The 14,066-nt window shown below is 41.3% G+C and overlaps 1 protein-coding gene across 1 annotated transcript; it reads right to left on the bottom strand.

The window, feature by feature from the left end:
- Positions 1–380: 380 nt before the first annotated feature.
- Positions 381–12,249, bottom strand: C1H2orf49 (chromosome 1 C2orf49 homolog). The gene is made up of 4 exons (XM_075524865.1): positions 12,092–12,249; positions 10,116–10,282; positions 4,343–4,715; positions 381–1,392 (listed from the first exon to the last, which is right to left on the bottom strand). The coding sequence occupies exons 1-4, from the start codon at positions 12,218–12,220 to the stop codon at positions 1,336–1,338; spliced, it is 726 nt and encodes a 241-aa protein (XP_075380980.1). The 5' UTR covers positions 12,221–12,249; the 3' UTR covers positions 381–1,335.
- Between the last annotated feature and the right edge of the window lie 1,817 nt (positions 12,250–14,066).

Genomic DNA, 14,066 nt, shown 5'->3' with positions numbered 1-14,066 from the left:
TCATAACAGTGAATGGAGAACTTCTGTCAGTAATGAATTAAGCTACAGTTTTTGGTTTCAATATTAACCAATGTTAAAAATGTAAACAAGCTTTCAGATCACTACTGACAGCTTCTTTTAGTGGGTTAACTAAGTGGATTCAGAAGTTGATTCTTTTTTTTGTTTTTGTTTCACTAAGTCTGGGAGCATTATTATTATTCACCATCCATATCTAAAATGGATACAAACTGGCTTCACCCTGAGCCACTGAGATTTAATAAAAAACATTTCCATCAACTTAACTGGATTTCTGCCTTATAAGGCACTACCAATAATCCAGCGGAAACACCAAGTTTCACAGAAAATCAACATCCATCTTAAATCAAAGGGAGGGAAAACAGGTTGTTGGTGGGGTTTGTTTTGTTGTTTTTTTTTAAATGAGTGCAACTACATACGCTAAGGCTCTCAAGGTACTTTGTCTTGCTATCCTTGTCCCTCTCCAACTGTTAGCAAGTTGAGAAAGCACTGACCTGCATTCCACAGGTCTTCCCATGTTTTGTAAGCATCATTGTAACCAGGAAAACAAGGAAATTTGCTATATCGGCACATTTTTACACTTAAGCATGTATAAAATATGCCTGTGTATTTAGGAGAACATGGCACTAATCCATTCACTACTTCTCTCAAAGATTCATATCAAACAGTCTAATTAAACATACTTCCATCTGTGCATTTCTTATTTCACATGTCAATAAGAGAAACTTCAATTTGAAGTAATGCTGTTAAAATAGTTCATCTCTTATTACCAACCTAACTTGCACTGTAAATTCTACACTCCTGTTCTGTGCAACAAAAAGGAAAAAAATTTTGTCTCAGACTACCTTATCAGCAGAATGGTCAGTCTTCTCATCTAAATGAATTATCTTTTTGAAGCCAAGAAGGCTCTTGGGATCACTCTGAATCTCAATAGCTATTTTAACTATTTAACCAGAAGTGGAACAAAACTGACTCTTACTGAAACAAAAAAAATATATATTTATATGTGTGAATCATAGTGACATGCAGGAGATGAACTATAATAATCTTGAAAACTAAAAGTAGGGCATTTAGTATATTGTAACATTACCACCTTTTAAAGAAGTAATGAACTACTTGGTGTACAAGAGTAGACACTCTTAAGGTGACTGGTGATAATGACTCCAGCTTTACAACGGGGAACTTTTAAACTTGTTGAAACTTCACAGCAATCTGAATCCCTATAAGGTTTAAAAAGAATTGTACTTAAACTGTTTAAATATGACTTATCTGTTTGAAAATATGGAAGTAACATTTATGTTTCAAGCACCGTTAGCTACTTCATGGCCATGTAACATGCTGGATTTTCTTCTTTGCTTCCGTAGGCTTTAGGTCATTCTGGAATACAAGAAAGCAAATAAGTATTCTTAAATATACTGCACAAGTAGAAGTTAGTCATTAACCTGCCATATTCAAATCTAGTACCTACTATTGCTGTACTCAGCTATACACTACTACAACAGCTTTCTATTGCCATCTTGTGGAGAAAGTTAAATATCACAAAACTTCTCTAGAGAAGATAAAAATAAAGCCAATAAATTTAACTATCTGCAAATAATATGTGTCTTGGTTTTTCTTAATCTTACAATTAGTTATGCAAAAATATCTTTCAGTTATGCAGCTTAGAAACAGGTACATATTGGAGTCTCGAAACATACTTCTAAAGTTATTTCAGATTGCCTTCTTAAAATGCTTGTTGAAATGGGATTGTATAAGAAAAAACCAAACATAAAACTAGGAAACCAATTTATTTTCGTAAAATAGTAAAAAAATTAGAAAAAGAGAAGGAAAAGTTGGCCTTCCTTTGTAACGACCTGTATAAAAAAAAAGTGAAATAATTGCCAAAGCCTCAGATGAACTCATCTTTCAAGCCCCACCCCAAGAAACCGGGAAAATCAAGTAAGCCCTAAGTAAAACAATGGGAGATTCAAGTGGTGAAATAATTACCTTTCACCATCTAAAACAAGAAAAAAATCTGAGAAATTAGAGCTTTAATAGTTCACACAAGCACAGTAAAGACAGGTATATGAATTTTCAAGAATATTCTGCAACACACTGGCTTGGGGAGCACAGTCTGGAGATCCCTCTTCTCATTAAGAGTTTCAGTGTTAGTTTATTTACAGCAATCCTGTGGATTGCAACCACTGAAAGGTTTAAGGGAATTAGACCCAAAGACCAGGATGATAGTTCTGTGCTATTCAGGACAAGAACTTCACTTTTTCTTGAAATTCAAAGAACAGTCACTTGCTTGAAAAGGTAAATGTCATTATTGTATACTGAAAATATATCAGGCTTTGCACTCTACAGTCATCCGCCAAGTATACTGATTCTCCCTGGATGCATCACTTATTATTCAATACCACGTTCCTTAATCTCAAACAGTAAAGTAACATCCATACAACACACTTGCCTAACTTCAGACGTGTCTGACTGACATTAACCAAGGCATGACTGAACTTACCAATATTAACTTGAACAACTGTGGCTAACACAGGAAGTCAAGTGTCAGAGGTCATAGCTTCTGAGTGTCGGTTATACAGTGTCACTTAAAAGTGTTCATCATTGTGTCCACCAAACAATTAAGTTAAATATAAAGAAGCTGTGAGGTGTATACTAAACAAGTTCCAAAAGCTCTGTAGGGTCAGATCTGACCAGTACTTAGAAGAGTTCTAAATACTAAAATAAGTTAGAGATATTGGTAGTAGGAAACACACCTCTCCAGCATAAATGTCATTCAGGGCCTCAGCCATTATTCTTGTAAAAGTTGCTAAATCTGTCTTTCAGAACAGCCACGTGTTTAGGTGCTCACGTTTAACCAAAGCCTGATGGAACCTACCAATCCACACAGCAAGGATACTACCTCCATTCTTTCATGAAAGAATTTTTAAAAGAGAGATTAATAGAAAGCATTTCATGAGGCAATATTGAGAAAACTGAATTTAGGTCTGGTGTTCTGGGAAAACGTTAATCAATGTAATTGCACACTGCATATGTAAAGCTCCCCCTGCAGTTCAACTGAAAACAGATATTTCTATTTCTTCCTTTGAAGCCCAGACTTATTCCAGATATTCCCATATTCCAATGGAAATGTGAAAATTCCTTCATTTGTATCATGAAGGGATACAACACAAATGTAAGACTTATCCTTACCTCGTGGCATGTTTTAAAGAGGAGATTACCCATTCCTCCTTGCTCACTGACAAGCCCTTAAAGACTAATCACACCTTTGTCAAAAATAACCACTGTACTATCTATCTCCTCAACTGGCAGCTACATTCAGCACCATTACCTACACTTTCAAAGATATGCCCTCCTGAATTCATATATCCTGCCTTAGCTCTTCTCTCATCACTTCAGCTCATCAGCCTCATTCTGCCCCCATCTGTAGTGTAGTTCTCTTCTCTACAGAAAATTTGTTTGCAGCTGAATCTAACTTGCAGAAAGAAGATAACTATTTACCTTTACAGTTAACAGCTCAGTCATCAGTCTTCTATTTGAGAACAGCACCCTTCTGTTCAAGATCTCAGCATAACTTTCTCAGCATCTTATAGAAGTCCAGGTACCTGATTAAGATCACCATGGCTCAAAACGAGCACTCAACCTTTGTCCTCGCACTTTAACTAGTATAGTTTGTTGTTATGACTTCTCATTCAGACCCACAATCTAGGCAGCTCTCCAGATTTTCACATCCAGTTCCTTCCTCTAGCTTGCCAATTCCTATACAAGATTTAAAACAGATGGCATTCTTCCTCTAAGGATATATTCTACAGCTCTCAGCATCTCACTTCAGTTCCCGTAATAGCTCTTCCTTCACTTTGACAAATGAAAGCTTGTCCTAATCAAACATTCAAGTGTGATTGTTACAAGTGTTATCATTCCATTTTTTTCTTCCCTACTACGGAAAACAAACCACTTGTCCTCCCTTTAAGGCTGTTCATATTGTTCTAGAATACCTGTTCTCTCTCTCAGACCTACCAGTAGGATTATTTTGTTTGTTTTATTTGATTGCTACTAGCACCACCTTAAGTATTACGTACTTACTTATTCTAAAATTACATGCATGTTTTCTACAAAGCTGCCCCTCTCACACAGAAGTTTCCCACAGACAAGTACTTCATTTCTTTCCTTCTAATCTTTCCCAAACCAGCTACTCTTTTGTCTGTTTCTAAATAACTCTACTATTACTCCAAAATAAAATAATCCTGAAAACTCTTACAAGGGTCTACCTTTGGCTCCTGCAAGTTTCAATTAAAAAAAAGCTGCAAAACAAGATACTGAACATACATACCGGCAAATCAGATTCTTCTTTTGGAACAGCTCTCTTCAACTTCACAACAGTAGTTCCTGCTACTGGAGACAAAGGGTACACCTTCAGACTAGCCAACACACTGCTGTTAGTCTTTGAAATATTGTTCTGCCTAGCCTCATTATTTCTCATTCCCAGCTTAGCGTCCTCTGATAAACTGGAGGCCGAAATGTATGTTGAGGCATTTGAAGGAACTGATAATCTTCTAACAGTGTTGGTGGTGCTTCCAGTTGGAGGGGGTTTTAGGCGATCAGCAGCTCCATTCTCTGTCTTCTTCACCTTTATGCTTGTACTTGTTGAATTCCCATCAAATACAATTAATGGCCGTTTCCTTAAACCTTCCACCGTTGTAACACTGAAAATACAAATTGTAAAATTCTCAGAAACACAAGCTAGATGGTGCAAAAATAGCATATCCAAGACATGAGTAGTGAAAATGAATTTAATCCTGCCTAAAGTGAAAATATATCCCAACATATTAACCTTAAGCTCTCAGCTGCTTCAAACTTAGGCAATAGAAATTGCTCCCAAAATAAAAGGGGGAGGGGGCAGGGAGTTGTGTGAGGAAGAGAGTTCTAAAAGACTGTTAGACAAGGAATGAAAATATTAAGCAAAAAAAAGCATGTCTGAAATAAGATGTCTTTGAACAGGAACCCTAAGCTGATTTAATGACCACTTTTTTTTAACAGTTTGTGCCTTTAAGCCTATGTGTAGTCAGAGCTGGCCAATTTAGTAGCAACTGATTTACAAAAAAGGAATACTATCAAGCTAATATCAAAACAGTACTATCAGAAAACATCCTGACTGCCAAAAAACAAAGCACAAAATTATCATAGCTCACTCTACATGAATCTAGAGTTTTAAAAAAGCATTGCTCAAGAATGACAAAGAGAAAGTGTTTGGAAAGCGCAGATTTAACAAACAAAAAGACCTGAACCACCATTAAGTTATATAATACTCCTGTTTAGAAACTTCAATTTTCAGTACACACTTACTGTTTAATCATCTCATATTAAACAGAGGAATAAAAGTTGAACTACAGTGTTTTCAGCAATGAAATATATTCATTAATTTGTAATTAATGAATTTGACAATATTGATGTTAGGAATCTCAACAGACTTCAAAATAAGCCACAAGGAGAGACTCCATTCATTTGACTTAGAACAACATCAGATTAGTAGCTGCTGATAAACCTCACATATTAAGAAATTACACATCACTTGCACAATTTCTGTCCAGACCAGGGGTTTCTTAAAAAAAAAAAAAAAAAAAAAGAAAGGATTCACAATTTAAGAGCTCATAGAGCAAGAGAAAGTTCAGCTCTTATTCAGAGTTGCTTCTACATTACTATCTGTTCACAACAACATATGTCACATAATCCTCCTCTTTTTCTATTCATCGGGTTCCTGGAACTTAGAGACAAAGAGACACCTTCAATTCATTTGGGACTTGTTTGTCAAGAGATCAGACACAACTCTTTGGCTTACATCTACAGTAGATGCTGTTTCTAGGAGAGCTTCTACGAAATGAGATTAGCTTCCAAGACCAGGAGTATTCAGCCAGGCATGTTGTTTCAGTTAAGTACTACCGAAACAACAGTAGTATTTAACACATCCATTAAATTAAGGAGTATAATTTCACTTGAAAAGTCTAAAAAGCTGACACACACTTCAAAAATAAAACATGATACTTTTTGCTCACTTTGGCTTTGTCCAAGAATTTGGACAAGGAACAAATTCCTCAGCAGCCTTTTTGGAAAGCTAGTTTACAAACTATGTGAAAGAAAAAATTTTATACCTTTTTTCAGTTACTTTCCTTAACATAGGAAGTCTGCTTTTGCTATGGAGATTTTTTTTTTTTTTTAAATTCAGCTTGGTGAGGATTGGTAAGTCAGGAAATAACTGCAATTCTAGGAGGATTGTTATCTATTCTAAACTGAATTTTAGAACTGTAGCACTTGTATATATGACCACATGCTATAATACAGATAACATTCCCAGAGAAACACTTTGGGAAAATTCCAAAAGAAATTTGGATGTTGTACCATGAAGAACCGTCACATCTAATTTTTAGATACATGGCTCACAGAAGAACACAGAACCTTGGGTGTGACATTTGCTTTCTTTATATAAAGTACAGGCAGCTCAAAAGCTTCAGAGCAGGACTCATTCATGTTAGCCAACACTCTTCTGAGAGAGGACACTGACGCTACCTAACAGCTGAAAAGAGCCATTTTGGGATTGTGTCCCCTCCTGCAGGACACTCTCTGTGAAACCTAGATTTCAGTGCGCATCTCCTACATCCTAGAGGAATGTTCTAGCCACACTTTGGGCCAGGCTGGATGGAGGGCATGCTCTAATCCTGCAGTTTACTCTGTAACGCATGGTAAAGACAACAAGATTTACTGAAGGAAGCAAAAGCTTCTCTACGTGAGTAATCTGGATTTCCACTGTTTCACATGATTACTCATGTAGTCAAGATGGCCTCTGAGCAACTCCTGATTATAAGAACAATTTAATGAAAAATGCTCCTATTCTTGTCTAGCTTAGCCTGGTACTTAAGGTAGCACCCTAAAACCAGAGAGAAGTGTAGGTTTTAGCTCCCACCCTGACTATCCTAAATATTCACCTGTTACCAAAACAGACAGGTGATCACCTCTTCTGTGAATGTCTGAAACTGGTCAGAAGTACCATGTTTTACACTGAACTCAGTACTATCAGCACATCAGCAGTTCTCAGAGGATGCCCAAGCAGCCTCTCAGGTGACTAAGGAGAAATGATGAGCTCTACTAAGGCCGCAGCTCTGAGTATGCACAGCCACAGTGCTCCTGGAAACTGAGAGTTTGCAGGTGAGTGTCTTCAGACTCGATGGCACTTCAGAAACTACATATACATTTTAAGATTCATACCATCCTCTTTCTTCCAGCAGGCAAGACGATCTTATAGATCTACAAAATTAACTGTCCCTGAACACAAATGCTTTCTGAAATGTTTTAAGTTGGATAGACTGCACTTGTTTTTATTTGGTATGATTGTCTGCAAGCTCAAATATTGAGTAATAAGATGTATAAACCATCATCTGTGACCTCAGATATTTGATCGTATTATTGAGGTATAACATGTTACTGCAGCTCAGCTGATATACAGCAAGCCTTTTAGGACATGCCATCAATCACCAGCAGTAAAACTAAACACGATATTCCACACTGACTTTTAACTTTTGGTGTGTTTTTACCTCCTATCTGTAACTACTAGAGGCATGCAAACACACACTGAGCTGTGCTGATCAAGTCTCCAAGTCTCATATTAATCCCAGCACATGTTGTAAAGCTCTGCTTTCCACAGAGGAACTCATCAGAAAGCTCCTGTTGCTCATACGATCAATCACTTTATCTGACTTCTAAACCAAACTAACAGCATGCTTAGTTTCCATCTCTGACTTCCACATAACTTACAGCCTCACAATACCTAGGAACTTTGTCTTGTTCTTAAAAACATGCCAAGTTCTACTTCCTCCTCTGCACAATGGCATTGTGCCAGTTCTGCTCAAGTGGTGCACAGAACTATGAGGAAAAGTGTAATATTTTAACATCCAAAAAGATGATTGAACTTCCTTGATTCTTTCCGTGAATACACTAAAACTGAAGTTTTCTCTGTGCAACTTTTACTTACTGAAAGTCTATTTCTCCCATTTCTCTGGCGTTAGTAATACTAGCAGTAAAAGATTAACTTTTCTAGACAGTATTTTGCCAGCATATTTGTTAAGTATGAAAGATGTAATACAAGCAAAAACAGTAACTGCTGGAAAAATCTTAAAACTGTCTAACAACAGAGCAAAAGACTAAGCCTAGCATGCCAGATGTTAAGTGCTAAGAACAACTGGTAAAGAAAAGCAGGCTGGTAGATTAAACATATCTCCTTTTACTTACTATTTTCCCAGCAAATACTACATAGGTTTAACCATTACTGAATTTTAGTGTACCAAAATAAGAGCACCTAAACTTATTCTACATATAAACTCTTGATGAAGCCATTCTCCCATCTAAAAATTAACATTGCCTCCTTCTCTCAAAAACAAACAGCCTGCTATCTTTATTTCTTTGATAGAAAAATTCTTTTGCGCCTATTTCAGCACACCAACAGTTTCTTATTATTCAAACACTAACCTCATGCTTTCATCCTCAAGTTGCAGTGGTACTATAACCTTTTATGCACATGGAAAAAAACCACCTGACATAACAAGATAACTCAGCATCCTAGCCACTAAAAATTTTAAAATTAAAAAAAAAAAAAAAAACCACTTGACAGGATTTGTTTAGCTCTTCCCAGTTAGAAAGCTCAGTAAAGCTAAAACAGACTCATGAAATCAACAAGCTGTAATACTGCAAAACCATAATAAGAATTTCCATCCACCCTTCCTTTAACATTTACTGCTGAAGCTAAATCAGAATGCTGCCCATGCACATCACATGTCAAAGTCAAAGCCTTGGGCAGGGGGAGGGTCAGGAGAAGAAGAGATTCAGTAAAATAAACTTTTGAGGAAGAGTTTGCTTTCTGATCAAATATAAACAGGAAGGTTTTAAAAACAAGGCAGAACGTTTCTTTCAGAAAGTAGATGTTAGTTTTGAATTGGACAAACAAAACTGCTGCAGCATAGACCCCTGACTCTAGAGTAGACCAATCCTGTCCAGGTAGCAAGCATAATTAAATATGCTTTTGGTACTTTTCTTAAACACTGTAAATATGATTATTATTCAATAGTTACTTTTTCTGCATTATAAGTATCTTGAAATGTACCAATAACCCAGTATCAATACAGGCTGGGGGATGATGTGATCAAGAGCAGCCCTGCCAAGGACTTGGGGGTACTGGTGGATGAAAAGCTGGACATGAGCCGGCAATGTGCGCTCACAAGCCCAGAAAGCCAACCGTATCCTGGGCTGCATCAAAAGCAGCGTGGCCAGCAGGTCGAGGGAGGTGATTCTGCCCCTCTGGAGTCCAGCTCTGGAGTCCTCAGCACAGGAAAGACACGGACCTGTTGGAGTGGGTCCAGAGGAGGGCCACAAAAATGATCACAGGGCTGGAACACCTCTCCTATGAAGAAAGGCTGAGAGAGTTGGGGTTGTTCAGCCTGGAGAAGAGAAGGCTCCAGGGAGACCTTATTGCAGCCTTTCAATACTTAAAGGGGGCTTATAAGAAAGATGGGGACAGACTTTTTAGTAGGGCCTATAGCAACAGGACAAGGGATAATGGTTTTAAACTAAAGGAGGGTAGATTTAGACTAGATATAAGGAAGAAATTTTTTTTATGATGAAGGTGGTGAAAAACTGGAAGAGGTTGCCCAGAGACGTGGTAGATGCCCCATCCCTGGAAACATTCAAGATCAGGATGGAGGGGGCTCTGGGCAACCTGATCTAGTTGAAGATGTCCCTGCTCATTGCAGGGGGGTTGGACTAGATGACCTTTAAAGGCCCCTTCCAACCCAAAGCATTCTATGATTCCATGAAAAGAAGCACTATAAGCTAGATACCATTAATAACATTTGGGTGAAAAAAAAAAATTAATCTTTCCTTTTTTGCTATTATTGCAGTAGTAGAATCTAACACTTCTGACACAGAAGACCTGACACAGCATTCTCTGTAAACTGTAACAATGTCCAAAACCTGTACAAGTTTCATTAATAAGGCAAACAAAGATTAAACTTAAAGGCATTGTCCTAAATTCTCCAAGTCTAGCCCAATAAAAGCTAAATTACCTTTTAGTCTCACTTTTTGATTCATTTTGCTCTCTTTTCTTTTCCATCATTTTCCCCCATCTACTTTTTGGTAAGTCACGCTGAGGCAGGGGAATAGCATGTTGAATATAGAGATCAGTGAGACCATCTTTGTCCATCTTTACGTCATTTTTGACTAGTATATTCTTCTGTGGGGAACAGAAAAAAAAGTTGTTATTCTTACAACAAATTCAAAGCACAAGCATCTTAGTGGCATAATTTATTTTTTCAAAAGCCACTTTAAGGTAGCGTATTGGGCATAAATGCCAGGGTTTCAGAAGTGAGGGGGCTGCAGGGGTGACTGGTGTGGGGAGGCCATGAACTGCCTTGTGCCAATGACAGCCTGGATTCCTGCCTTCCTACTCTCAGCTTCCCTTGTTTTCCGTGTGGATTACACTCAGTCCCTCCCTTCAGTGAAGCAATGGGAAATACAGGATGTTTAGGTCAGTGCATAGTGGTTCCTTTTCCACTACCTGCAAGCGCATCTCTTCATGTATCTTCCTGTGTGGTTTTTTTGTGTCTCCTGCCCCTGGTAGCTGCTGCTCTTTCTTAATTGCATTTGAGCACAGGCGCCATGAGCTCCTCTGCTTGAAATTTTGGTGTGTGATGAGCTGGTTTCCTGAGTGTCAGAGACAGCTGGATCCAGCTGCAACCAGTACTGGGCAGTTCATCACCTTTGCCCACACAGGTCAACCCTGCAGCCCCTCCCTATCCAAAACCCCACAATTTTTCCCAATAAAAAAACATAGCAAAAAAAAAAGGAAAAAGTTACGATAGGCATACTGTTGATGACTGATGTTCTCATGCACTCTTAAAACACACTTTCCTGAATCCAACCAGAATACCAGAACTCTTCCTCACACTTCTAAAATCAGGCAACTAGAACATAACACAGTTCAAACTTACAGATATAGAGCCATGCTTCCTTCCCCAGTTCCTAAAGAATAAGTTGTGAAAGGACATTTCTAGTAACTGTCAGTTATAACAGAACACCAGGTTTTTTTCTAGTCATGTATAGGGTTATGAAAACAAATTTTCTTGGTACCTCCTGCCAAATTCATGAAGAGGAAAAAAACCCACTAATTTCCTACAAACTTGAGGTCAATAGAGCAGGTCAGGTCTCTGCCACTACTGGTTTTGGCAACACTTCATGACTTCTGATGTGGGCCTAAAACCTGTACATTTTTGTCCACATAAACTACATGGACAGGAGCATACAAAAATTCAGCAAGCTCATACAAAAACCTAAAACTTTGATTACTATTGTTTCATGCACCTAAAATTTTCAGGCAAGGCAGTAACAAGTATTCCAAATCACATCAACTAAAGCTTCATATGGTCCAAAACTGTTTATAGCTCACTTTCAAACTCAAACTTTTTCAGTTATGCATACCTAAGCATTAGCGATGCATTTCCTTAATTCACTGGGTATGAACATGGCAACTTTAACAGAGTAAAGATCATCTTTCCACAGATAACTTCACTGAATGCAAACACTGTCTCACAGACATGCCGATTTGGGCAAACTGTTCTTTAGCAGCTACAGCGGCGGTGTTCATACGCAGCCCCTGTGCAAACACGCAGACATCCCTCACACTACAGGCCCCCTCTAAGCGAGGGCCTAGCCTACAGAGTATCGACTCGGGTTTTGTTTGGCGGGTTTTTTTCCCCCGGATGCTTCCTGCGCACCCGTTAAGGGCGGTACAAAGACTGGAAACCGCAGGAGGCCCGGGAAAAAACTTCCCGTGTAGGTGATGGCGGGTCGGAGTCTCCCTGCAGAGTAAAGCGGAAAACAAACAGGGCGAGCCTAACGCGGAGGGGGAACACGACAGCAGGCAGGGCCGCAGGCCCGGGAGCCCTCCCTTCCCGCCGGGCGGGGCAGGCGCCGCACCCCCCCGCCCCGCCTCAGGGGCCGCTGCTCCGGGGCCGGCTCGCTCCCCGGCGGCGCCCGGGCGCACCTGCTCCAGGGTGAGCAGCAGGAACTCCTCCGAGAGCAGCTCCGGGTGCAGCAGCAGCTCCGACTCCGGGCGCCCCGACCCCCGCTCCTCCTTGCTGCCGCCCGCCCGGCCCCTTCCCTGCGCCGCCATCTTCTTCCCCCGGCGACCCCTTTCCGGCCTCCCACAATGCCGCACGGAGCGCGCGGGGCGGGGGCTCGCGCGGGAAATGACGCGGCCGCGTGACGTCAGGGCGGCGCGGGGCGGGCCCGGTGGCGGGGCGGTGTCCCGGTTTTCCCGTCGGCAGATGCGTGTCACGGAGCCGCCGGGCCGGCGGGGGGTCGGGACGCCGCTGGCCGGAGCGGAGGAGCTGGGAACGGGCTTCCAGAGCAGCCGCCCTGCGCCAGACGCTGCTTTCGCGTCATGTTCTGGAGCGGGAGGCGGTCTGTGACGTGAGCAGCCTGACTCGGGGACAGCAAAGCTGGGGGCGCGCCCTCCCAGGTCTGCTTGGCTCCTCTGGGCAGCTGCGCCGGCAGGCTCGGCCAGCGGGTCGAAAGGAGTTTGACGTTGCTGATAAGGTGAAGTCGTCCCCCAGCCGATGTGTTGAATAGCGGGAACAAATCTCTCTTCTTATAATTCCGTCAGCGTACAAAAGTACAAAACGCGTGTGCTGCCACAGGCAGGAGCTTTGCCACCGAACTGAACGGGGTCTAAACCCGTGCCCGTAACAGCAGCCACTGCCCGCTGACACTTCCTCAGCTGCAACAACGAAAGCCGCTTCGTAATTCCGAAGTAAAGCAACTGCCTGCTCCTTCGAGGTCATAATCTGCTTACACGTTTAAGGGCAGAATAGGGAATTACAAATAATTACGTTAGTAAATCAACCGCGTTGTCATTACGACGTCGAATTGCAATGCAATTTGAAGTACTGGACGTATTTTGCAGAATTAAGAGGCACAGGCAACAAGTAACGGTAACAGGAGTAATGTGACAAAAGTACATGCGCGTGGACCGAGTCACATGTATATGACCACGTATGTAACATTACTGCAATGCATATGCAGCGCTTCTAAGAACACGAATTCAGATTTTGAATACTTAAAGATAATTTAAGCAGACAAGCAAGCAATGTATTGCTTATCAATTTATTGATAAAATTTCGTATGGCATCCTTAAATCTGTCTTCTGGCAGTTTATGCCATTTGTTTCCTTGCGCTCGCCCTCTTTCCCTCCTCCCAAACCACCCACAACTACTGTGACTTCTTGATTTGGGTCTGGGCAATCCTCGGTTTCAGTACAGGCTGGGGGATGAAGGGACTGAGAGCAGCCCTGCAGAGAAGGACTTGGGAATACTGGTGGAGGAAAAGCTGGACATGAGCCGGCAATGTGTGCTCGCAGCCCAGAAGGCCAACCGTATCCTGGGCTGCATCAAAAGCAGCGTGGCCAGCAGGTGGAGGGAGGTGATTCTGCCCCTCTGCTCCGCTCTGCTGAGCCCCCACCTGCAGTGCTGCGTCCAGCTCTGGGGTCCTCAGCACAGGGAGGACATGGACCTGTTGGAGCGGGTCCAGAGGAGGGCCACAAAGATGATCACAGGGCTGGAGCACCTCTCCTACGAGGACAGGCTGAGAGAGTTGGGGTTGTTCAGCCTGGAGAAGAGAAGGCTCCAGGGAGACCTTATAGCAGCCTTCCAGTACTTAAAGGGGGCCTATAGGAAAGACAGGGATAGGCTTTTTAGCAAGGCCTGTTGTGACGGGACAAGGAGCAATGGTTTTAAACTAAGGGAGGGCAGATTTAGACTGGATTTAAGAAAGAAATTTTTTACAGTGAGGGTGGTGAGGCACTGGAACAGGTTGCCCAGAGAGGCAGTGGAGGCCCCATCCCTGGAAACATTCAAGGTCAGGTTGGATGGGGCTCTGAGCAACCTGATCTAGTGAAAGATGTCCCTGCTCTTGCAGGGGGGTTGGACTAGATGGCCTGTAAGGTCCCTTCCAACCCAAAG

This window comes from Mycteria americana, chromosome 1 (assembly GCF_035582795.1).
Source record: "Mycteria americana isolate JAX WOST 10 ecotype Jacksonville Zoo and Gardens chromosome 1, USCA_MyAme_1.0, whole genome shotgun sequence".
In the NCBI taxonomy this organism is placed as follows: Eukaryota; Metazoa; Chordata; class Aves; order Ciconiiformes; family Ciconiidae; genus Mycteria; species Mycteria americana.
This window is presented reverse-complemented; position numbering and strand designations above follow the sequence as displayed.

Coding starts and splice junctions, on each gene's coding strand:
- C1H2orf49 (XM_075524865.1), bottom strand. CDS start 12,220: ATGGCGGCGCAGGGAAGGGGCCGGGCGGGCGGCAGCAAGGAGGAGCGG. Junction 10,283..12,091: donor TGCTGCTCACCCTGGAGCAG/GTGCGCCCGGGC, acceptor TGTTCCCCACAG/AAGAATATACTAGTCAAAAA. Junction 4,716..10,115: donor TCAAAAAGTGAGACTAAAAG/GTAATTTAGCTT, acceptor TTGTATTTTCAG/TGTTACAACGGTGGAAGGTT.